This window comes from Osmerus mordax, chromosome 24 (genome assembly GCF_038355195.1).
Source record: "Osmerus mordax isolate fOsmMor3 chromosome 24, fOsmMor3.pri, whole genome shotgun sequence".
NCBI lineage: Eukaryota > Metazoa > Chordata > Actinopteri > Osmeriformes > Osmeridae > Osmerus > Osmerus mordax.
This window is the reverse complement of record NC_090073.1, coordinates 8,546,695-8,570,118: the sequence shown is the minus strand read 5'-3', so window position 1 is coordinate 8,570,118 and position 23,424 is coordinate 8,546,695. Positions and strand designations below refer to the sequence as shown.

Below are 23,424 nucleotides of genomic sequence, written 5' to 3'. Positions count from 1 at the left end.
AGAGAAAGAGAGAGAAACAGAGAAAGAATAAAGTATGAAAGAACACAAGTTTTCAAGGTTAAGTCAAAAGAAACTAAAGGAATCTGACACGGAAAGTCAAAGAGAACAGCGAAATCCAAAACAGGATGTGGTTCTCTGTGTGTGTCACGATGAGTGTGTGTGTGTGTGTGTTGCAGGAGGTGGGCTGTGACTTTGGGATCGACTCTAACGCGGTGGAGGACAGCTGTGGGGTCTGCCTGGGCGACGGGTCCTCGTGTGAGACCGTCCATCACACCTTCCAGGGAGGGGAGGGCTTCGGTGAGACCCACCTCCACAGAGGGATGGATGTATTCATGGATGGATGGATGCGTGCATGGCTCCTTCACCATGACGATCCTGCTGTTGTTTGTCTGTTGCCGTGGCAGCCCGGCCGTCTGTCTCTCGTCAGACCAGCTGAGTCGCTGCCATGACAACCGTGCAGAGAGAAACACTGGCTAGTGACCTCATAGACCTCATATCCAGGAAGTGATGGAGGCTGGGGGGGGTGGGGGAGGCAGGGAGATGGAGAGAGAGGTCAACAGAGGGGTAGAGAGAGAGAGAAGAAGAGAGAGACAGATGGACAGAGAGAGAAGGTGATAAAGGTAACAGGCTTGGCAGCGTCCCAGTGCAGGGGGTCTCATGACTCACCCTGGGGGGGGTCTGTGTGTACGTACGTGCGTCCAGATGCTCTGCACTTCAAAGGGCTGAGACCTAATGCAATGCCCCCCTACACAGACACACAAACACTATTAAACACCAAAGACCTAGTCATGGCTCTACCCCCCCCCCCCCCCCCCTTTTCGAACACAGTTAAAAAGGAGTGTCCCTCCCCCCCCTCGATCGTATACCTACACACTCTCTCTCTCTCTCTCTCTCTCTCGCACACACACACTCTCTCTCACACTCACAGACCCTCTATTAAAGATCAGAGAGTGTCTGGCAGTCTGGATGTTGTTGTGACTGCATCTACCCTGGTGGCCTGTTACACCCTGGCCTCCCCTGGCCTCTCTCCCCGCTCCTCCCCCCCTCCTCTCTCCCCGCTCCTCCCCCCCTCCTCTCTCCCCGCTCCTCCCCCCTCCTCTCTCCCCCCTCATCCCCTTTGTTCTCTCACCCATCCTCTCCTTCCTCACCCCCCTTTTCTCATCTGTCTCCCCCTCTCTTGTCCCTCCCCAAATCATTTCTGGCTCCTCCCCCTGCTGACTCCTCCCCTGCTGGCTCCTCCCCCAGGCTACGTGGACGTGGGTCTGATCCCTGAGGGAGCGCGGGACGTCGTGGTGCAGGAAGTGGAGGAGGCGGTGAACTTCCTGGCTCTCAGGGGTCAGGGGTCAGAGGAGTACTTCCTGAATGGTAATTTCATCATCCAGTGGAACGGCGAGTACGAGGCAGGCGGGGCTACGTTCTTCTATGAACGCCTGGGGAACCTGGAGAACCTGACATCTGCTGGACCAATCAGACAGCCAGTTATGATACAGGTAGATGGATGGATGGATGGATGGAGGGAGGGAGGGAGGGAGGGAGGGAGGGAGGGAGGGAGGGAGGGAGGGAGGGAGGGAGGGAGGGAGGGAGGGAGGGAGGGAGGGAGGGAGGGAGGGAGGGAGGGGCATGGCTGGATTGGTAGATGGGTAGATAGATGGATGGATGAATTGATGGATGGACTGATGGATTTTTTGGTGAGAATGTCCAATTGATTGTTTGCAGTTGCTGTACCAGGAGAGGAACCCTGGTATTAAATACGAGTACACCATTAAAAGGAGCCGACAGATAGGAAATGAGGTCATCACTCCGGAGTACAGGTGGAAGCATGGGGCTTGGACAGACTGCAGTACCTCCTGTGGAATAGGTGACATACTGTGCCTGTCTGGAAGGAGTCAGGGGGGAGTCGGCAATATACCTGTCAGTTTCACTTCTTGTGTCTTACTTATTCTCTATCTCTCTCTACCCTCCTCTCTCTCTCTCTCTCTCTCTCTCTCTCTCTCTCTCTCTCTCTCTCTCTCTCTCTCTCTCAGGTGAACAGATACAGCCCGTCAGGTGTTTTGAGCTGGAGGTGGGTGTGGTGGACGAGTCTCTGTGTGACCCTAACGGCCGCCCAGAGGACAACCACCGCATGTGCAAGCCCAGGGACTGTCCAGCCAGGTGGGCTCAACCCCTCCCTAGCCTCTGTCTCAGCGCCACACCGTTACTGCTTGATGCTACGGTAGCGTGACTCCTCCCCCCTTCTCCTCCCTCCAGGTGGTGGGTAGGGGGGGTGGCAGGCCTGCTCAGCCAGCTGTGGGTCGGAGGGCGTGCGGAAGAGGACCGTGCTGTGCGTGAGGACGGTGTCTGGAGAGGAGAGGGTCCTTCACCCTATGGAGTGTAAGCACCTGATCAAGCCCAAGCCTGAGGTGCCCTGCAACAGAGACCTGCCCTGTGGACCCCACTGGGCCGTGGGGAACTGGAGCACAGTAGGACCATTTTCTCTTCTCCCTCTCCTCTCCTTCTTCTTCTCTATCTCCGCCCCTCCTCTCCTCCCTCTGTTTAACATGTTCCTCTCTCTCTCTCCCTCTCTCTCTCTCTCTCTCTCTCTCTCTCTCTCTCTCTCTCTCTGCCCCCCTCTCCCCTCTCTCTCTCTCTCTCTCTCTCAGTGCCCAGTAACGTGTGGGGGAGGTGTTCGCTCACGCGTGGTCACCTGCCTCACCGCGCCCAAGAAGTCATGTGACCTCTCGGCCAAACCTCGCTCCAAGTCGCTGTGTGCCCTGCAGTCCTGCCCCAACTCCAGCCTCCGCAGACGCCCGGGCCCGCCCCCCAATCACCGCCAAGCGCACCTGCCCAAGAGCCACCCCACCGTGCGTCCCTGTTACCCACACCTGGGGTCCTGAGGTTACCCCCTCCCCCTCCACACCCAGGATTACCACGGGGACAACTACAACTACCGTGAAGAAAACTACAACTCCCATACCTACCACCACCAGGTCCAGTACTACCACCTCTGACATCATCGATGCGGATGACTTTCAGATCAGGCTGAAAGAGGGCATGAATGGAGGAAGGGAGGAGGAGGAGGGGAGAGAGGAGGAGAGAGAAGAGGAGGAGGAGGGAAGAGTGGAGGAGAGAGAAGAGGAGGGAAGAGAGGAGGAGGGGAGAAAAGAGGAGGAGAGAGAGGAGGAGAGAGAAGAGGAGGGAAGAGAGGAGGAGGGGAGAGAGGAGGAGAGAGAAGAGGAGGAGGTAGAGGAGGAGGGGAAAGAGGAGGAGGAGGGGAGAGAGGAGGAGGTAGAGGAGGAGGGAAGAGTGGAGGAGGAGAGAGGAGTTTCTCCTCCAGTGAAGACCAGTCCAGCTAGGGACAGCATCAGAGAGAGCAAAAACCAGGAGAAAGAGGAGGAGGAGGAGGAGGAGGGGAGCACGGCAGATTTGGGGAGGTACAGGCCCGGTTTCGACTATGACCAGCCAATCATAGACTTGTACGTTGTTTCCACGGCAACACGGACGACCCAAGCAACCGGCCCGACAACCACGTCCACACCAACTCGCAGTCCAACCGTCTCACGCACAACCCCCCCGCCGCACTCACACCACCAGAACACCCCCCACAACCTCCCGCTCCATCCCACACAGGAGCACCCTCCACTGGGGAGACTCCACTCTTCACCTCCCTTCCTCCACTCCCAGCTCCCAGCATACTGCCAGGGTACCCCCCACCAGCCCCCGCTCCCCCTGGGCACACTCAGGGACAAGAGAGCCCCCCAGAGGGACCCCCCACCCCCCTCACAAAGAGGCCCGCCCTCCCCCGTACACCCGCACTGCCTCACCCCCACCCTGAGGATTGTTAAATCCCCCGGGACTGGCAACTCTGCACCACCGTCCAGGCAGCTGCCCCCCCGGCCCAAAGGCCCCACCCCCCTCACCCAAGGGCCAGGAGCAGAGACCAGGAAGTCCGGCGGTGACGTTTACCAGCGACTACGGCAACCTGAACACCAGAGAGCCAATCAGCAGGGAGATTTGCTGGGAAGTGGGAAACTGGAGCGAGGTGGGTGGAGCCTAATAAGGACCAGACATTTCAATGGCCTGATTACTGTACGAGCATTAGTAACGAATTAATCAATTGATGAATCATTTTATTTCTCCCCCTTTTTTCTCCCCACATTTCTCTCTCTCCTTCCTTTCCCTCTCACTCCTCTTCCCTCCTCCACCCCTTCACCCTCACCCTCCTCTTCCCTCCCTCCCTCTCCCTCCTCCTTCCTTCTCCCTCTCCCCCTCCCTCTTCCCCCCCTCCCCCTCTCAGTGCTCCACCTCCTGTGGGGTGGGGGCAGTGTGGAGGACGGTGAGGTGTAGTTCGGGTCAGGAGGTCGACTGTGCCAACATGAAGAGACCCGACCCAGCCAGGACATGCCACCTGCGCCCCTGTGCCACCTGGCTCAGCACCAACTGGACCAAGGTCAGCCCTGCTGGGGGGCGGATTGGAAGGAACAGGAACTGCTGAGTTACTGAAACTGAAACCAAACGAGACATAATTAGAAGGAAAAACAGACCTGTCAATCGTTCTCTTTTGGTGTCTGTCTATCCCTGTCTATGCACAGGACTGTCTAACTCTCCTCCCATCTCCTCTTCCTCTCTCTCTTCCTCTCTCCTCCTCTCTTCTCCCCCCTGCCCCCTTGCCGTAGTGTCCGGCGGGGGTGTGAGGTGGTGGGTCGCAGACAGCGGGATGTCCAGTGCGTGGACACCCAGAGCAAACGTCCACTAAGGCCATTCCACTGCCAGGTCCTGTCCTCCAGACCTCCCAGCAGCCTGACCTGCCCCTCCTACACCTGCCTGGCCTGGAATACCTCACCCTGGGGACAGGTAGCACTCACACACACACACACACACACACACCACACACACACACACAGATAATACCATAGATATATATAAACACTAGATGTCTCGTCCGCGTTGCCGGACAACGGAGTCGAACGTCCGCACATGGCGGCCATCTTGCTACAGTCAACTTGCTCACCCAAAATTATTTTAAATGACCATAACTTGCTCAATTTTCAACCGATTTTGAAACGGTTTGGTTTGTTATCAACGTCAGAGATGTCGGTATGCCACTTATGAATAAGTATGTTTTTTTTTTTTTTATAGAATAGGAGTATGCAGTGGCATACCGACATCTCTGACGTTGATAACAAACCAAACCGTTTCAAAATCGGTTGAAAATTGAGAAAGTTATGGTCATTTAAAAAGTACATGTAGCATCAACACAATGTTATGGGCTTGCGAGTTGACTGTAGCAAGATGGCCGCCATGTGCGGACGTTCTAGACTCCGCCGTAAGACATCTAGTGTTTATATATATCTATGGATAATACGACCGTGTTGTTCTCCGGTCCCAGTGCTCCAGGACGTGTGGGGAGGGAGTAAGGGAACGCCTGGTGTTCTGTGAAGAACCACGGCGCTGCAGCGCCCCCCCGGAGGCCAAACAGCACGGAGCCCTGCATCCTGGAGTCCTGCAGCCACTGGGAACCCCAGGCCTGGGAGGAGGTACACACAGGAAGTAGAGGCACACAGGAAGTAAAGGGACACAGGAAGTAGGGCACACAGGAAGTCAAGAGACACAGGAAGTAGGGCACACAGGAAGTCAAGAGACACAGGAAGTAGGGCACACAGGAAGTCAAGAGACACAGGAAGTAGGGCACAAGGAGGTCAGGAAGATAGGAAGTAAAAAGAAAAGAGTACATTGATGGGCCAATCCAACAGTTTTGAGAGTGTGTATGTATGTGTGTGTGTGTGTGTTCCAGTGCTCTACCAGCTGTGGTGAGGGGGTGCAGCAGCGTGAAGTGAGGTGTGTGAGGGAGGAGGACATGGAGCAAGTGACAGACAGCTACTGTGACACTGACCCAAAACCAGTCACCAGGAGGACGTGTAAAACACAGCCATGTCACAACAACAACACAGGTATCTATGCATCCCTGTTCCTCGTCCCGGGGAAGCCATTACGTGGAGATATATGTGTGTGTGTGTGTGTGTGTGTGTGTGTGTGTGTGTGTGTGTGTGTGTGTGTGTGTGTGTAGGACTGTGTGTGTGTGTGTGTGTGTGTGTGTGTGTGTGTGTGTGTAGGACTGTGTGTGTGTGTGTGTGTGTGTGTGTGTGTGTGTAGGACTGTGTGTGTGTGTGTGTGTGTGTGTGTGTGTGTGTGTGTAGGACTGTGTGTGTGTGTGTGTGTGTGTGTGTGTGTGTGTGTGTGTGTGTGTAGGACTGTGTGTGTGTGTGTGTGTGTGTGTGTGTGTGTGTGTGTAGGACTGTGTGTGTGTGTGTGTGTGTGTGTGTGTGTGTGTGTGTAGGACTGTGTGTGTGTGTGTGTGTGTGTGTGTGTGTGTGTGTGTGTAGGACTGTGTGTGTGTGTGTGTGTGTGTGTGTGTGTGTGTGTGTGTGTGTGTGTGTGTAGGACTGTGTGTGTGTGTGTGTGTGTGTGTGTGTGTGTGTGTGTGTAGGACTGTGTGTGTGTGTGTGTGTGTGTGTAGGACTGTGTGTGTGTGTGTGTGTGTGTGTGTGTGTGTGTGTGTGTGTGTAGGACTGTGTGTGTGTGTGTGTGTGTGTGTGTGTGTGTAGGACTGTGTGTGTGTGTGTGTGTGTGTGTGTGTGTGTGTGTGTGTGTAGGACTGTGTGTGTGTGTGTGTGTGTGTGTGTGTAGGACTGTGTGTGTGTGTGTGTGTGTGTGTGTGTGTGTGTGTGTGTGTGTGTGTGTGTAGGACTGTGTGTGTGTGTGCGTGTGCACAGTCTGACCCCGCGTTCTTGTCTTGCAGGTCCAGTGTGTAAGAAGAACGCCATGTCATCTCGGTTCTGTGACAAGCTGAGGTTGTTGGGTCGCTGTTCCTTCAGGTCCATCCAGAAACAATGCTGCATGACCTGCAGGTCCTAACATACTAACTACACCTGCAGGTCTTAACACCCTCACATTACCACAGTATCCCTCAGGGCGTCCCCTAGTCTCACTACCCTGGCTCTGTCCCAGACCAGGATACCCCCCACTCTTACTACCCCGGCCCCAATCCAAACCACCCCCGTCTACCACAACTAGTCTTCCCTCATGATGACGTGTGGATGTCCTGTGCAGTCCTCATTCCCACAGGAGTCCTGTCCTTAACGGACTTCAGTGACATCACAGAACATCAAGGGAGAGAGAAGACATCAGAAGCTGCATGTGAAATGTGCCTTCCTGCAGAACAGCACACTTAGAGGCAGACTAGACTGTGCCTTCCTGCAGAACAGCACACCTAGAGGCAGTCTAGACTGTGCCTTTCTGCAGAACAGCACACTTAGAGGCAGAATAGACTGTGCTTTCCTGCAGAACAGCACACTTAGAGGCAGACTAGACTCAAACAATCACATTCTCTGTTTTCACGTGCTCTAACTGTTGTGTATTCACATTTTATGATTGTGGTCTTTGGTAAATAATCAAGTAATGAACAGGCTGTAAAATAAACCTTATGTCCCTCTGTAATAATGTTTACTGCAAGATTTGTTCCAGTTTTAATGTTATTGCTCTCATTATCAGAGCTCTCAGTCGTGCTTGTGTCTGAACTATACAGAGTAGGTAGAAACGTGTTAGCATGTCTAGATCTGCTTTGGTTTTGATATGTTTGTTGTTTTTGTCCATTACATAGCTGTTGGGGTAACAGCCAATCAAGTACAGATCCTTTGTCTGATGCTTCCCACCTTGACCCCTCCCACTTTTATAAAAACGGAAATGAGAACGAGGTGTTGCTGGCCATCCCTCTCCAGGTCCTCTGAAGACGGCTGCTGTTTGTATGGTGATGTGATGTCATGGTACAGGCATTATGATCTACTGTACCTGTCCTACACATGTCTGCTGGAATAAACTGAATGATTTCAAAGATGTCCACTGTGACTTTGTTTTGAAACTGACACTTCCAGTGAACAATAAAAGGATTCCTTTTGTTGTCAGCTGATTTTATCAGCAGCACAGTACAAGAAGACACACGCCAGGACTGTATCTCTAAGATGTCCCACAGGACAGGTGAAGGTTGTGTTAGATGTGTTGGAGCCTATGATGTGGTACTGTCTGTCTGGCTGGCTGTCTGGCTGGCTGTCTGGCTGGCTGTCTGGCTGTCTGGGCAGTTGGCTGACTAGGCTGGTTAGCTGGCTGGCCATCAGTCTGTTTTACTGTCTGGCTGGGTAGTTGACTGTCTGTCCGTCTGTCTGTCTGACTAGTGGAGCCTCCAACCCTGTGGCCTGATCTTATCAGAGAAGCAGGCGGTCAGTGCCAGAGGAAATGAGGCAGTAGGAGTGCGTGTTATTGGTGGAGATAACCATCCGAAAGGACCGGTGCGTGTTATTGGTGGAGATCAGTCAGAAGGACTCAGGCCCTCGGTTGTTATCACAGGTCGAGTGTGTATATATATAGAGAGAGAAATGCAAGTTTCTTATTATTGTACTATGCGTGTATGCGTGTTTGCACTGTAGTGTGTCCCGTTCCTTTCGGGGGGGCCAGCGCTCTGAACGGCACAGCGCGATGTGGCTCGCCACGACCTTCAGCTCGCCACGACCTCCAGCTCCCTAACGGAGCCGAGCAGAACCAGAGCTGTGTGTCCAGGTGCGGCCAGGCAGAGATCGGAGATCAGGTTGATGGCCCAGATTTCCCAGGATGCCGTGTCCCAGATAACTGGAGATGAGCTCGCCGGCGCGCTCTGCGTGCCTGTCACTCAACCCTGCCCAGGTTAGTCAGCAGTAACACAACACGTAACTCTACACAGGTGCTTTGCAGAGCAGGGTGTCCTAGATGTGTGTGTGTGTGTGTGCGTTGTCCTGAAAGAACTATCTCCATTTCCTAACCATCTCTCTCCTGCTGTCTTATGTCACAGTGCTGATGTTTGGTACCTGGGTTGTGTCCGAGCTGTAATTGCCCCACGGAAACTATGGTGCATTTTCCCCTTGTTAGTTAACCTTAATTACACGCTGGACTCTGTGAATCTTCGCGGTAGCTCCTCGTTGAGCTGCTTAGAGGAAGCAGTAGCATTTGTGTTGGCTCTCAGGAAGGATGTGGTCACATTGTTTACAGTAATATCAATCTGGTGATTTTCTGTTGACTGCCAGTTTGTTTTGGGTTGCAGCCTGGGTTGTGTGAGGCTGGGGGGCTAGAGACTGGGGGGCTGGGGGGATAGAGGCTGGGGGGCTAGAGGCTGGGAGGCTAGAGGCTAGGGGGCTAGTGGCTGGGGGGCTAGTGGCTGGGGGGCTAGAGGCTGGGGGGCTAGTGGCTGGGGGGCTGGAGGCTGGGGGGCTGGGGAGCTAGTGGCTGGGGGGCTAGAGGCTGGGGGGCTAAAGGCTGGGGGGCTGGGGAGCTAGTGGCTGGGGGGCTAGAGGCTGGGGAGCTAGTGGCTGGGGGGCTAGAGGCTGGGGGCTGGGGGGCTAGAGGCTGGGGGCTGGGGTGTCTAGATATTTTGAGCCTTCAATGGCATGTAGTTTTGAGCTCTGTGCTCTCAGCAGGTTCACAAGTTCAGAGGACGTCCAGAGTTTGTTGACCTCAACTCACCTTAACTCTTATGTTACAGAGCATTCCTTGATTGAGCCCTCGCTTACGTCTGAGCCACGATCGAATGAAGTGGATTCTTTCTTTTCTCTCTGTCCCCGTGGCGTGTGTTGGGTGAGAACAGGTGGGAGGCACCACTCTGCAGGTGGATGCTGCTTTTGGTTGGGTTTTGTTTGTGTCTTTTACCTGTTTTTCACAAACATTCGTGTGTCTTTACTGTCAGTTCTGAGTTGACACAAACGCTACTCCATGTCCCCCAGGGTAAGCTGGGGTGGGAGGGCCAGGGTTTAGAGGCTGAGGTCCTCGAGGCTGGGGGCTGGGTACTGGAGGCTAGGGGCTGGGGGCTGGAGGCTGGGGCTGGGTACTAGAGGCTGGGGCTGGAGGCTGGGTACTGGAGGCTGGGGGCAATAGGGTAGGCTGGAGGCTGGGTACTAGAGGATAGTGGCTGGAGGCTGGGTACAGGAGACTGGGGGCTGGAGGCCGGGGGCTGGAGGCTGGGGGCTGGAGGCTGGGGGCTGGAGGCCGGGGGCTGGAGGCTGGGGGCTGGAGGCTGGGGGCTGGAGGCTGGGGCTGGAGGGTGGAGGCAGGAAGCCGTTGCCCACTGCATGTCCAGGTGACTGGGTCCAGTGTCCTGTGGCCTGTAAGTGAGGCCGGCTGAAACCCACATAAGTATTCCTCCAGGAAGGGATAACATGACAAACATCTACCGTTCACCACTCAGTAGGAAACAGCCGTCTCACCTGGGCTACCAGACACCCTGCACACACCTGCCAGGGCACCATCTATTATTTACATGTGATGACTGGAGAGAACAGGCTCTGGTGCAATGTCATGGCCATCCAGTCACAGGGCTGAAGAGGATCTTTTTATCTTGTTGTCCAGTGATGTGCTTTTTCCACATGTTTTTGGTGGAGGTCTTTGTTTAAAGGTATCACTCTAAGCATGTTGATGTGTTAATGGTGAGGGTCACACACACACACAGGACCACACACACGCACACACACACACACAGGACCACACACACACACATGCTAAGGCCCAAACACACAGATAAACCCTGGTGCGCTTGTCGCTGGTAGGAAACTGCAGACTGGCAGCTTGTTTCCACTGGTGCTGTTGGTGTTGTAGCTATCAGTGTACTGTCACACAGGACACCAAGGTGTGTGTGTTCCATTCCTCTGGAGTCATATGCTGTCATGGGATATGCAACTTTATGTAACTTACTCTGATACTAGTTTCTGTCGTGAGTTGACTGTGATTTACTGTCACAGGAACAATAGTTTCCTCATTTTATTATTAATTCAGTATAATTTGTATGTTTCTTTGTTTTGAAGGGAGTTTTTAGCTGCAACCAGCAGGTTTATAGTTTGCTTGCTCGGTTGGTATTTTACACGATTGTGGTCGGTGCTATAATGAATTGGGGTTTGTTAAAACCGCAGTCAAGTTGTAAAATTGCTGACCGCTTCAATTTGAAAAGTAATTTCAAAATCCAGGTATTCCTACATCTGAAGTCTGCACCCCTGGCAGTGTGGCGCAGGTGTGAAAATCAAGCCTGTCTTGACGCTCCTGGATCGCTTGTATTTGACATTTCATTTTATTCCTTGTAATTGTGTTTTTTGTATTGCCCAGTTCAGGAACCCTGCTCCCCCACTGCCAGCTATCAGAAACACATTGTCCTGTTCTCCCGAGGTTGTTTTTGGGCCGCGGAAGGCAAATCAAGGGGATAGATCAATAAAGATCCGGTTAAATAGTAAGCAGGAGAGCGTAGGGGAAGAGCCACGACCCTGGCCACTCTCCAGTGCCTCCAAATCTCACTTATATTGAGTTTAGGAGAAGAAAGCTCTGGCATGGCTGCATTTACAAGGAATTTATTCTTCGGGCTCTGAAGAAAATCTGCAAAATCTGTGGTACCTCACTGCATCAAAACCAACCTCTATCTCTCGCCCTCTTTCTTTCTTTCTTTATCTCCTTCTCTCTCTCTCTCTCTCTCTCTCTCTCTCTCTCTCTGTCTCTCTCTCTCTCTCTCTCTGTCCTCTCTCTCTGTCTCTCTCTCTCTCACCCCCTCTCTGTTTCTCCTCTCTCCCTCTCTCCCTCTCTCTCTCTGGGGGCACCTGCAAAGGACATTATCCCCTCACTTGAAAGCAGAGCCTACTCTGGAGAGTATATCAGCATAATGTAGATTATTCATCTGACCCTGAAAGATGATCCGTGCACGGTGTAGCGGAGGGGGATGATGAGACAGAGCCTTAACGCTGGCTGTTCAAAGGTTTGACAAGTCCTCCATGATCTCTGGGTAAGAACTACGGGGTTATGGCTGTCAGGTGAGGAATGATCTGTTGCCTCTCGTGTGTTCTATAAGTAGAGTATAAAGCAAAGCCTGTTCTTTAGCCAGCATTAGGGGATCATTTGGAAATCCATAAAGGAAATAATGTGGGCTCACAGATAATGAAACCTGAAGAAATAACACCACATATCAAAATAATATCGTAAACTCTCCAACACCCCAAATCACGGAAATATCAGTTATGATTGAATCACTCATCCGTGTGTGTGGAGTGTGCTCTCTGGCAGGCTCAGCCAATCAGGGTTGGAGCTGCATCTCTTATCTGCCAGCTCAGCTCAATCATCAGTCCATTTGCATTCAAGCAAATGTAAAAAAAGAAAACGAACAAAAAAAACAATAACCCTAAATGCCCACGCGTTGCATCAGTAGCACCTTTTGCAAAAACTCTACAGCCGAACGTCCCTTTTTCACCAATACACTGTCGTAAACAGTTGTGACACTGCTTGCTGGGAGGAAGGGTGGAGGAAGGGTGGAGGAGGAGTGGAGAAGGGGTTGAGGAGAGATGGGAGGACAGAGGGGTGTATGCGTTAGAGGAGAGAAGGAGAGAAGATGGGCACAATAAAGAGAAGAGAAGAGAGAGGGATGATGGTAGTCCCTCCCTTTCTCCCTGGTGTCCACAGGACCCCAGAGCTGAGGGAGCCGGGCTTGTAAGAGAGCCAGCTGATTGGCTGCTGTCCACATGGACACCTTAGTCTCGCAGGTCTGGCCAGTGAAAGAAGATCTTCCCAGGTGCATTATGGCACCCAGGGGGAGAGAGAGAGAGATGTGTGGGACACCTGCTGGAGGTGGCCATGCTTTCCAGATTAAATCAGACCCTCTAGTGGTAACTCTATAACCGGCTACCTGCTGAGGAATCATGTGTCAGACTGGTCACATCCTTCTGGGTGACAAGTGGGTCAATTTAAAATTATGTAACACCCCGGTACATCATCAGTCTATTGTCTATGGAGACAGATTATGCAGAGTCAGAGATTTCAGAGAGTCGAGTGGAGTCAGAGTATGGAGGATTTAGAGTCAGAACACTCTCAGTTTAGAGTCAGAGTTTTTGGAGTATAGAGTCAGAGAATGCAGAGAGGAAAGTCAAAGAGTGGAGAGTTTCAGCAACATAACCCACGCCCCCCCCCCCCCCCCTCAGACACACACACACACACACACACGTGTGTGAGAGAAAGATAGTGGACTGTGTGAGGGAGGAGGGATCAAGTAGAAAACACATAGCAACACTCACACGCTATCTCTCTCTCTCTCTGTTTCTCCCACACGCACACACGCGCACACGCGCACAAGCGCACACACGCACACACACGCACATGCGCATACACGCACACCCACTTGCATAGCTTCGAAGGCAATCAATTTCAGTAATCGCCCCTCAGGTTAGATCAGTCCAGGGGATTCAAACCAGGAGAAATAATGAAGAGAGAGAGAGAGAGAGATGAATAGAGAGAGAGAGAGAGAGAGAGAGAGAGAGAGAGAGAGAGAGAGAGAGAGAGAGAGAGAGGGAGAGAGAGAGAGAGAGAGAGAGAGAGAGAGAGAGAGAGGAAGGGAGGGACAGAAAGGCTCTCCACTCAGCCCCCTGCCTCTGCCAGTTACCTCAGAGCTTGTGAAGGTGGAGTCACTGGAGAGAGAGAGAGAGAGAGAGAGAGAGAGAGAGAGAGAGAGGGAGCGAGAAAGAGAGGGTAGGAGTCACACACTCCCACACACTCATCTATGACCAGAGAAAGAGAGAGAGAGAGAGGAGAGAGAGAGAAGAGAGAGAGAGAGAGAGAGAGAGAGAGAGAGAGAGAGAGAGAGAGAGAGAGAGAGAGAGGAGAGAGAAGGCAGGAGGGAGAACTTCATGAAGACGCAGATTGACCACTTTAACTCTGGGACCCGCTAGCTCTAGTTGTGTTTTCCTGCACATGTGCTGGATTGCTGGATCAATTAGATAGAGGACGTTTTCGCTTCTTATTTCAGACTTTTGGGCAGAGGAGTTAAACACACTTCTCATCAAATGTCAGTGAACTTGAGATTGTTGGAATAATCAGCAAAGGATCCTGGAATAACAGAAGCACCAACCGAACACTGGAAACAATTCACAAAGGACAACTGCATGAGTTGACAAAAAGGAAGGTAGCCTAACATCCTTCTGGAATATACTCTAAGGCTCTGTGAAGTTTAATATTTTGCTCTTTGTATTTGTAAATTAATTGTTTACCACACACTGTACCCAGCCATGTAATTTCTTCACCCATTTTGAGAGACTTCACGCTGCTAGTTAACTTTTAATACACGTTGACTCAACATTCAGAGGAAAAACTCCAACATTTAGTTGGGTGGAAAAAGACCACCAGCGTGCTGAAGAGGCTTTGCCCTCCGGAGGGCTCCCTCCCCGGCCCCCACAGCCTCCAGGGCCCCCCCGGCCCCCCCGGCCCCCCCCAGCAGCATGCCCCGGGGAGTGAGGCTGCCCCACCGTCCTCCACACAGATCACTACCATGACCAGATGGTCTGCTGGAGAGGACCGTGCTGCCCCCGTCTCCACCTGCTCCAGCTGGGCTGCAGGGATGAGGGCTGCCCCCGCCTCCACCTGCTCCAGGGCTGAGGCCGGGGCTGGTCCCTGCTCCAGGGCCCCCCCTCCAAGGCTCGGGGTGTCCCTCCCCAGTCTGGCGCTCTCTGTCCTGATGACTTTACTGCTCCTCTCCCAGTCCCTCCCCAGGGCGTGCTGCCTCCAGCCGGGCCGAGCCACGCTCAACATCTCTGAGGCTGCGGTCGAGAAGAGGGCATTGGCCGGGGCTAGGTCCGCGGCCGGGGCCTGGGTGAGGGCTGGGGCCACCGGCAACCCTCTGGGCAGGACTTGGGGGCCCTGGGCAGGACTGGGGGGCCCCTGGGCAGGACTGGGGGGGCTCAAGGCAGGCATGTGCGCAGCTACAACCATCTGCAGGGAGACGTGAGGAGAAGGAAGCTGTTCTCTTTCCAGAAGTTCTTCCTGAGGATCGACAAGAATGGAAGAGTCAACGGGACCAAGATGAAGGACGATCCCCTCAGTAAGTGAGAGAGAGAGAGAGAGAGAGAGAGAGGGAGAGAGAGAGAGAGAGAGAGAGAGAGAGAGAGAGAGAGAGAGAGAGAGAGAGAGAGAGAGAGAGAGAGAGAGAGAGAGAGAGAGAGAGAGAGAGAGAGAGAGAGAGAGAGATTGTGTTGCTTGTTTGTTCTCTGTGTGTTTCAGAGGTGCGTTAGTTAATCTATGCCACAAGTAGCTGTGTTTCTCTGAGAGTTATGAAGATAGAGAGACAAACAGAGGCTCAACCTCTGAACACGGTTGCCTGCGTGGGCTGAGTTCCACCATTCTGGCACTGAGCAGAGAATACTACTGCAATCTCCCGACAAATGAGGCTGAAACTGTGATAAAGAACTCCCTTCCGAGCAATTGAAGCGATCTCTATCTTTTTCCACACTGACGAAAAAGGCTGTTCTATCACGCATTGGGTGGGAACTTTTTTCGTGAACTTTACCCCCCCGGTTAAATCTAACTTCTTTATCTTCTATCTTTCTCACCCCTTCTCAGCCTCTCTTTCTTTCTCTCTCTTCCTCTGTATCTCTCTCACCTCTCTCCCTCTCTCTGTCTGTCATCTCCCCAGCATAAACACATTCAAGCCGTCCTGTGTTGGTGTGTAGTTTAGATGGAACATTCCTGATTAGAGTCTTCTGTGTGTCAGTGACCAGACACCCTCCAGATATCTGTCCTGTCCAAACAGTCAGTGCTGTGTTACTGCTTCTTGCAAGGCTGAGTAGATTGGGGGGGGGGGGGGGGGGTGGAGGGGGGGGGGGAGGGAGGGGGGGGTGGGGGGACAGATTAGGCAGGCTGCTATCATGACAGGGTTGGAGGGGGGACTGTTATCAGGCAGTATTCACAGCCCAGAATAAACACACCTGATAACAAGACCAGCAGAACAACTGTGGGGGGAAGAATGTGTCAATCACTCTGATGCTCCAAGACTCTCAGACCTTTCTCTGTCTGTGTCTCTGTCCATCGCTTCTTTTCTCTGTGTGTGTGTGTGTGTGTCTGCCTGTTTCTCTTTCTCTGTCAGTCTGTCTCTCTCTCTCTCTCTCTCTCTCTCTCTCTCTCTCTCTCTCTCTCTCTCGGTCTCCATCTGTCTCTCTTTCCTCCTCTGTGTTTCTCTTCAGATCACGACCTTCCAGGAGCTCTGGCTAAACATTGTACAGCTGGGTGTGTGTACATGTCGACTTGTGCCTTCAGTGTGTGCCCATGTGTGTCATGTGCCTGTCTGAGTGTGGGTGCACTGCACTCACATGCCCCAATGCATATGTGTTCATGTAACAACCAGGGACACATGTGCTCACTTAACCTACCCCCCCCGCCCCTCCCTCACACCCCGAAGAACACACACACACACACACACAAACACCACCCCCATCCCACGTATATGGAACTCTTTAATGTCTCTCTTGGGAGTTCCAAACCACACATTCAATCAAAGTGACTTATGGGAAACGGTGTGGGAGTTTAAAAATGTTACTATCTGTGTTTGTTGTGTCAAGAGTGTGAGAAGAAGGCCTCTAATGGAATGAAGGCTGCAGGGTTCTTCTTTATCTGCTGGAGGAGGTCTTCCCTGGGTCCTTCTTGGGTCTGCAGGATGTTAGCAAAATAGGGGAAGATATTAAAGACAGGCGCTCATTTATTCAGGGTTAGGCTTACGTGTGGTCGCTCTGTCTCTGTCTCTCTCTCTGTTCCTCTGGTCTCCCTTTGACCTCTGGTCTCTCTGGTCTCTCTTTGACCTCTGGTCTCTCTGGTCTCTCTTTGACCTCTGGTGTCTCTGGTCTCTCTTTGACCTCTGTGTCTCTTTGGTCTCTCTGTCTCTAGTCTCTGGTCTGTAGAAAAGAACAGAACTCAAGCTGCTGAAAGGTGAATATGTTTACCTGAGTCAGGTATGGCTCTAACGCTAGGGTCAAGGGGAGGATGGGGGAGGGTTGAGGCAGGGGAGACGATGCTGTCGGAGGGGGGGGGGGCGAGCGGGCGGGGGGGGTAGGGCTGAAGGGCGGGGGCATAGGAGGGGGTCCTAGTTCATGAATGACATGGTTGAATGTCATTGTGGTCACATCAAAGCTGCTAGTCTTCAGTATCAATGGTGGTGCCGTCACAAAGGCCGGGCCCCGGGGGACCAGGGGACACTATGTGTGGATTATCTGGAGCCCTATCAGGTTCACAGGGAAACAGATCCTACAGAGGCCCTGCCCCTGGAGCCCAGACATGCTCTCTGGGGCTGGACTCTTTGTCGGGCCTCCACCGGCCCTGGAAACGACTCGACATCACGATCACAGCATGGCTGCTAAAACCCACAAACTGGACTGATTTCCTGCTACCTGAGGCACACCACTGTCTGTAGACATGATGGTTCGTTTTGTTTTATTTACCCATGTGTGTTTCAGAGGAGTGACTGAGACTAGGGCACAGCATGTTTATATGCACCACCTCCCATTTCTCCCCAGCACCATAGCGGACTGTGATAACAAGCTGCAGTCAGGGCAGGGGCTCTAGGGGGTGTTGGGGCTCTGTTAACTAGGCTGTGGCTGCACCCGGCAAGGTGACAGTGGCGGTAGTGGTGGTGGTGGCGGGTAGAGTAGAGAGAAAGAGAGATAGAGAGAGAGATAAGGAGAGAGGGAGATTGAGAAGGAGAGGGAAAGATAACGGGAGAGAGAGAGATGGAAAGAGAAACAGGAAGAGGAAGAGGGAAGGGAGAGAGAAAGAGATTGATTGCAGAGCTTTATTGGAGTTCCTCTGACCACTTTAGGTCAGTCCATACGTGAGTGTGCTGTGGAACATGGCTGGCTGCAGGACCTCTGGATAATTACCTGCGGGTTCGATGATGTGAATGTGAGCTTGTCAAGAGATCATTAGACTGCTATGAGCTAGACGCCACCAAACCATGTGTGCAGAGACGCCTCCCGACTAAAGGGTTGACATGGTTGAAGTGTGTGTGTGTGTGTGCGTGTGCGTGTGTGTGTTTGTGCGCACACCTTTTCAAAGTACCCCCCAGAGCTAAGGAATCCACAACTGGGGTCTAACTAGAGCCCTGGGGAGGAGAGGTAGAGAAGATTGTCTGTGATGGAGGTCTGAGGGGAGATGAAAAGTTTGGACTCTGTTTAGAGTGGTCCTCTTCAAATGCTGTTAAGGTACAGACCAGGTCACCTTCACATATCAACACCATGTCAACGGAATCAAATGAAAGTATCTTGTCTGTTTAGAATGTCTCCTTGACACACCGTTTTTTTCCCTCCTCCAGACCGTAAACTCTCAGTTAGTTACCAAGAATAACAACACAGGCTGGAAAACATGCCCTGATTCTGGCAAAACTCTGTGGAAAATCCACCTTTAATTCACACTGGTAATGCGCGCCTCCATTCCGGCCCAATGCACCATTTACCGTAGTAACACCCAGCAGAGCGTATCAAATAAGCCACACATAGCGAAAAAATGAAGCAAGCAGGAAAAAAACAACAACATCTGCTTCCATGAATAAGCAGCTGAACTCAGGGGTTGACCCCGCGCCATACTGTAATGATTGTAGCGTGTCTCAGTAACCCCACCAACAAAAACACAGGTGTCCTCATAACTGTTAGGTGTGGTAATGGGCTTCAACCACAGATACTATGTAATGAGGCTTTATAGGCTATCTATTGTTTTTGGGGGTCATTTGTCTTGGCGTTCTGCTAATGCTCACAGCCTCCCAGTGTGCAGTAGGAATTAGGACTGTGTGCTTGGTGTGAATGGATCTTTAGATTGCAGTTTGGTGTTGGTGCACATCTGCCCTTTGTGTGGTTACCTGCATTTACCTGTGGAAGTGTGCGTTTGTGTGTATGTGTGTGTGTGTGTGTGTGTCCAGAGTTCATACAACCTGTCTAGCCCCTGCCTCCGGTGCGTGTCTTTGATCACTGATTACTACAGCTTTTCTAATCCCACCTTTCCCCTCCCTCCCTCCCCTCCCTCCCTCCCCTCCCTCCCTCCCTCCCCCCCCTCCCCCCCCCCCCTTCCCTCCACCCCCAGTCTCTCTGTCATGGCTCCTCTGTTCTCTCTCCTTTCATCCCCAGCATGTTTACAGAGCAGTCAGAGATGGCCCTAGATACTCTTACAGCCTCTCCCATCTCCTGACACCTGATCCCTTACAGAAGCAGCTCTCAGATCTTCCATGGCCACTGTGTTAGACCCCTGGCAGCACCACGTCTGCTGGGGAGGCCCTCCACCCTGAGGTGGCCTCCCTGGAAGTCTGCACACTTCTGCAGCGCGGAGGGGAGTCCCAAGCCCTGGCCTTCTGGGACACCTGCAGTCCTCCTCTCTCCACTCGGAGACTCTCCTTGACTGACCGAACTTCGGGGGAGAAAAGGGGTTGACTGACTAAACTTCGGGGGAGAAAAGGGGTTGACTGACTGAACTTCGGGGGAGAAAAGGGGATGACTGAATGAACTTCACTAGAAAAGGGGATGACTGACCGAACTTCAGTAGAAAAGGGGATGACTGACCGAACTTCAGTAGAAAAGGGGATGACTGAATGAACTTCAGTAGAAAAGGGGTTGACTGAATGAACATCAGTAGAAAAGGGGATGACTGAATGAACTTCACTAGAAAAGGGGATGACTGACTGAACTTCAGTAGAAAAGGGGATGACTGAATGAACTTCACTAGAAAAGGGGATGACTGAATGAACTTCACTAGAAAAGGGGTTGACTGAATGAACTTCAGTAGAAAAGGGGATGACTGAATGAACTTCAGTAGAAAAGGGGATGACTGAATGAACTTCACTAGAAAAGGGGTTGACTGAATGAACTTCAGTAGAAACGCGGTTGATGGTGGGGCAAGCAGCCTCACAGTCATCAGAGGAGAGTGGTGGAGGTCTGATCAAAGGCTATCGTCTCTCCCTGGAGTTCACACCCCCGAGCTGCAGACTTTGAGTGTGTGTGTGTGTGTGTGTGCATGTGTGTGGTTGTGTGGTTATCAGGATAGAATAACGACACCACACAGGAAGTGAGGAAAGGAAGTTGGTGAGGGAGGTATATATCAAACATTCCATGGGAACAACAGAGGGTTCACACACACACACACAAACACACACGTGCACACACACACCAGACGAGATAAGTAGGGTTTCTGGTCAAAGGACAACGTAGGAAGTTATATCTCTCTGACCCCAGATCCCAGAGACACACAAATAACCCCATCTGTCTGTGAAAGCAGCAGGGCCTGAGTTTCAGGGGATAAATTAGCCCCTCTCTAATAGCTTCAGGCTGAGTAAAAGATTTGGATTGGGAAACGGTAACCTGCAAACCCTACAGAAATAGACAGCGACTCAAGAATCCCTCCAGGGAAGCACCTATCAACACATGTCCAGCTAAGATCTGCTACACAGGTGTGGCCTTCAGCCATTTTCTCTCTGTTGTCTTTTGCTACAAGCACCAGGGGGGCCATATATCAGAGCAACGGTAAGACTAATGTGTTTTCATCCCACATACAGAGTAGTATACATAATGGCTCAGGCTTAACTAACTGCCATCAGTGCTGTCGACATGCACTGTGACTTCCAGCATCACAGACCCGCAAGGGACATCTTCTTCCTTTGTGCCTAGAGACTGACACCATGTGTGGACTGGAGTTCCTTAACCCCCTGCTTTTCGCCTCCCTGGCTTAGTGACTGGGACAGGGCCTTCTGGTCCTCCAGGCTGGTATGCCCTGGTTCCCCAGGCCTTCTGGTCTGCTGGCCCTGGCTCTCCTCGCTGAGACAGGATGGTCTGTGTCGTTGACTTTTCCTTCCTCTTATCTGCAGCGGCTGCAGATCAAGAGGAGGCTTTTAGGGCCTGATGGTGTCGAGGTCTGGTCCACACGCGACCCAGACGACCTCTGCCCACTCCTGCTCGACATCCCCAGGAAACACTCATTACCCAATCACAGGGTTGTCAATCTCCTGTACCCATTGTAATCACGGTTATCCCTAACCATTACATTGTTTCCCCAGTTCTCCTTGACCAAACACAACCCTGACCAGCCCTGGCCACAGTTATAAAAGCTATGACTGTTGCAGCAGACAACATGGATGTTTACCAGTCTTGTTCTGTGTGTTTCAGGTATCCTGGAGATCACATCAGTGGATGTAGGGGTGGTGGCCATCAAAGGGCTGAGCAGCAGCTACTATCTGGCCATCAGCAGGAAAGGAGAGCTGTATGCAGCGGTTAGTATCCGGGTCAAGGGTCAACCGACAGGCCCAGAGTTAGAGATAGGGATAGATTCTTCTGTCTTTAAAGGAGGTCTTATCTGTTTGTGTGTGACTGGCTTCACTGATGAGCTGATCTAGGGGACAGACAGGAGTACAGGCTAGTGAAAGCTCGGGTCAGGAAGTCGTTGTGCAGAAAGCACATCAGAACATACCGTCCTTTAATCATCTTCAATCCGTGCCAAGTTAAGATATGTTTAGGCAGCTTCTCAGAGTGGATGGATGATAGCTGAATTAACACCTAAACTTCTGATGCTCCACTGAACCTACACCGTGTGCAGTGGCGAAAATCTGCTTTCAATTTTGGGGGGGACAATTATATGAAATTTTCTCAAGAGCAATTCCTGAGGGGGACACCAAAATGACTGCTGTAACACATAGCCTACATTGTAATATGTTAAATATATATTATTAATATTATTGACATTTTTAGTGATTGTACAGTGATTTATTGGGGGGGACAAATCATATTTTTCCCAGGATGGGGGGGGTCGTGTCCCCAGGGTTTTCCGCCTATGACCGTGTGGCTCTAAACTGGCTGTGTTTCTCCTTCCAGAGGGAGTTTGGCATCGACTGCACCCTGAAGGAGCGCATCGAGGAGAACGGGTACAACACGTACGCCTCGGCGGAGTGGAGGAACAAGAAGAGGCAGATGTTCGTGGGCCTGAACGTCAACGGGAGACCGCTGAGGGGGAGGAAGACACGGCGCAGGAACACGGCCACACACTTCCTGCCCATCATGGTGTGACGGACTGGGGGGGCGTCAGGCCCGGGGGACGGAGCAGGGGATGGGGGGGGGGGTGAGGGGGCGGGGGGGGGGGGACTTTGGAGGGAGTGGGTGAGGGACTGGCGGATGAAGAGACTTTATCGGGAGTTGGGAGGAGGGTGGGTGTGGGTGTGGGGGAGGGAGGGGGACAGCTGGGCTGGGGGAGGGAGTGGGTGTGGGGACAGACTGACTGAGGGAGTGGAGAAGAGAGGGGTTGGTGGGTTTGGGGGAGAGAGGGACAGGGGGAGACCTGTAAAGGCTCATTATATATTCAGCACTGGACACAGAGCTTTTCTATGTTGATAAACTGTACAAAAAAGACATTCTTTTCTGGAAACGTTTCCTGGCTTTTCTCTATGGAATCAGGCACTGGCACTGCACAAGGGAAGGGCTCTCTGCTTCTGACTTTGTTTGTCATCATTTAGTTTTGCTTTGTGGGGGGTGGGGAGGTGTACATGTGTTTTATGTGGCACAGGGTGATCTAATTCCTTTGCCTATGCCAAATCATGTTCGACCGGTACGCAGGAGGAGGTCTTAAAATAATGGTCCAAGGAGATGAACTGTGGTGTTGTTAGCTAGAGAGGGCTGGGGTTGCTAGCTATGGGGGTATAGAAACTGATTTGCGCTGTTATTTATAGTTCAATATCTCATTGGAGAGATCCTGATACAAGCTCTGAAGTTGAGAGGCGTGTTAGATAGTAGAGCATATGCAGAGAATACTTCGGTAATCACAACAACAGTAAAAACAATAGTGATTACAATGCAAGTTACAATTACAAGTTTAATACTTAACCACTGCGTTTTGACTGTATTAAAATTAATTATTTATTGTATGTAATATTTAACAGGAGTCTTACAAGGGGAAATATATTTCTTAACATTCTTGACTTTTTATAGGAACTCTCTGTGAAAATAAAACACACAACTTTCCTCCTCAGTACTCTTGTGTGCTTGCTTACTTCCTTGACTTCACTGAGGCGGTTGTGATGTGAGAGGAGGGAAGCTGTCAATACGGTTGGAAGACTAAATTAAAGAGGGTCAGGAGACAGTATGACAGATGTGACAGGAAGACTGGATGAAGGAGAGTTGGAGGACAGTGTGAAAGGTAGACAGGAAGTCAAGATGCTGCCTCAGTCTAAGAGGTGGGCGGGGACACCAGGCACCAATTACTGCTCACCAGATAGTGCATGTGGCAACCATTGCACTAATGATTAGAGTTCCCAAACAAACTGGAAACATACAGGCCCACCACATCAAAAATGGGAGGGAGGCGACTGCCCTGATACGGATCTGAGATGCTGACATCATTTCCTCCTCTCACCCTATTACCGTGTAGTCGGCACATTCCAGCGAGTCGGGAGGTTGTGAGGATGAGAGGAAAAGGTAGGGCACACGCTGAACACACATGGAGGAAGGGGAGAGCCTCAGGGCTCAGCTGTGTGGAGTAGCTCTCTCTCTCTACACTGCCTCCAGGACTCACACTGCATGGCCTGTAGGGACACCGAAACAGACAGAGAGATAGATAGAGGGGGAGAGAGAG

General features: G+C 51.9%; 2 protein-coding genes and 1 pseudogene across 2 annotated transcripts in view; all 3 read left to right on the top strand.

Moving 5' to 3' along the window:
- LOC136932926 (A disintegrin and metalloproteinase with thrombospondin motifs 12-like) overlaps positions 1 to 3,086 on the top strand; it is a gene marked incomplete in the record, with an annotated part of 9,650 nt that extends 6,564 nt beyond the window's left edge. Inside the window, 7 exon segments of the mRNA XM_067228245.1 lie at positions 177 to 297; positions 1,246 to 1,490; positions 1,717 to 1,858; positions 2,025 to 2,151; positions 2,248 to 2,257; positions 2,259 to 2,459; positions 2,640 to 3,086. Of these exon segments, the coding sequence (XP_067084346.1) occupies positions 177 to 297; positions 1,246 to 1,490; positions 1,717 to 1,858; positions 2,025 to 2,151; positions 2,248 to 2,257; positions 2,259 to 2,459; positions 2,640 to 2,873 (1,080 nt within the window).
- A 725-nt stretch (positions 3,087 to 3,811) lies between these two features.
- LOC136932927 (A disintegrin and metalloproteinase with thrombospondin motifs 7-like) lies at positions 3,812 to 7,867 on the top strand (annotated as a pseudogene).
- Positions 7,868 to 14,338: 6,471 nt separating this feature from the next.
- On the top strand, positions 14,339 to 21,866 carry LOC136933124 (fibroblast growth factor 10-like). Its single transcript, XM_067228504.1, has 5 exons — positions 14,339 to 14,456; positions 14,542 to 14,605; positions 14,715 to 14,887; positions 20,973 to 21,076; positions 21,675 to 21,866. The coding sequence occupies exons 1-5, from the start codon at positions 14,339 to 14,341 to the stop codon at positions 21,864 to 21,866; spliced, it is 651 nt and encodes a 216-aa protein (XP_067084605.1).
- The last annotated feature ends 1,558 nt before the right edge of the window (positions 21,867 to 23,424 follow it).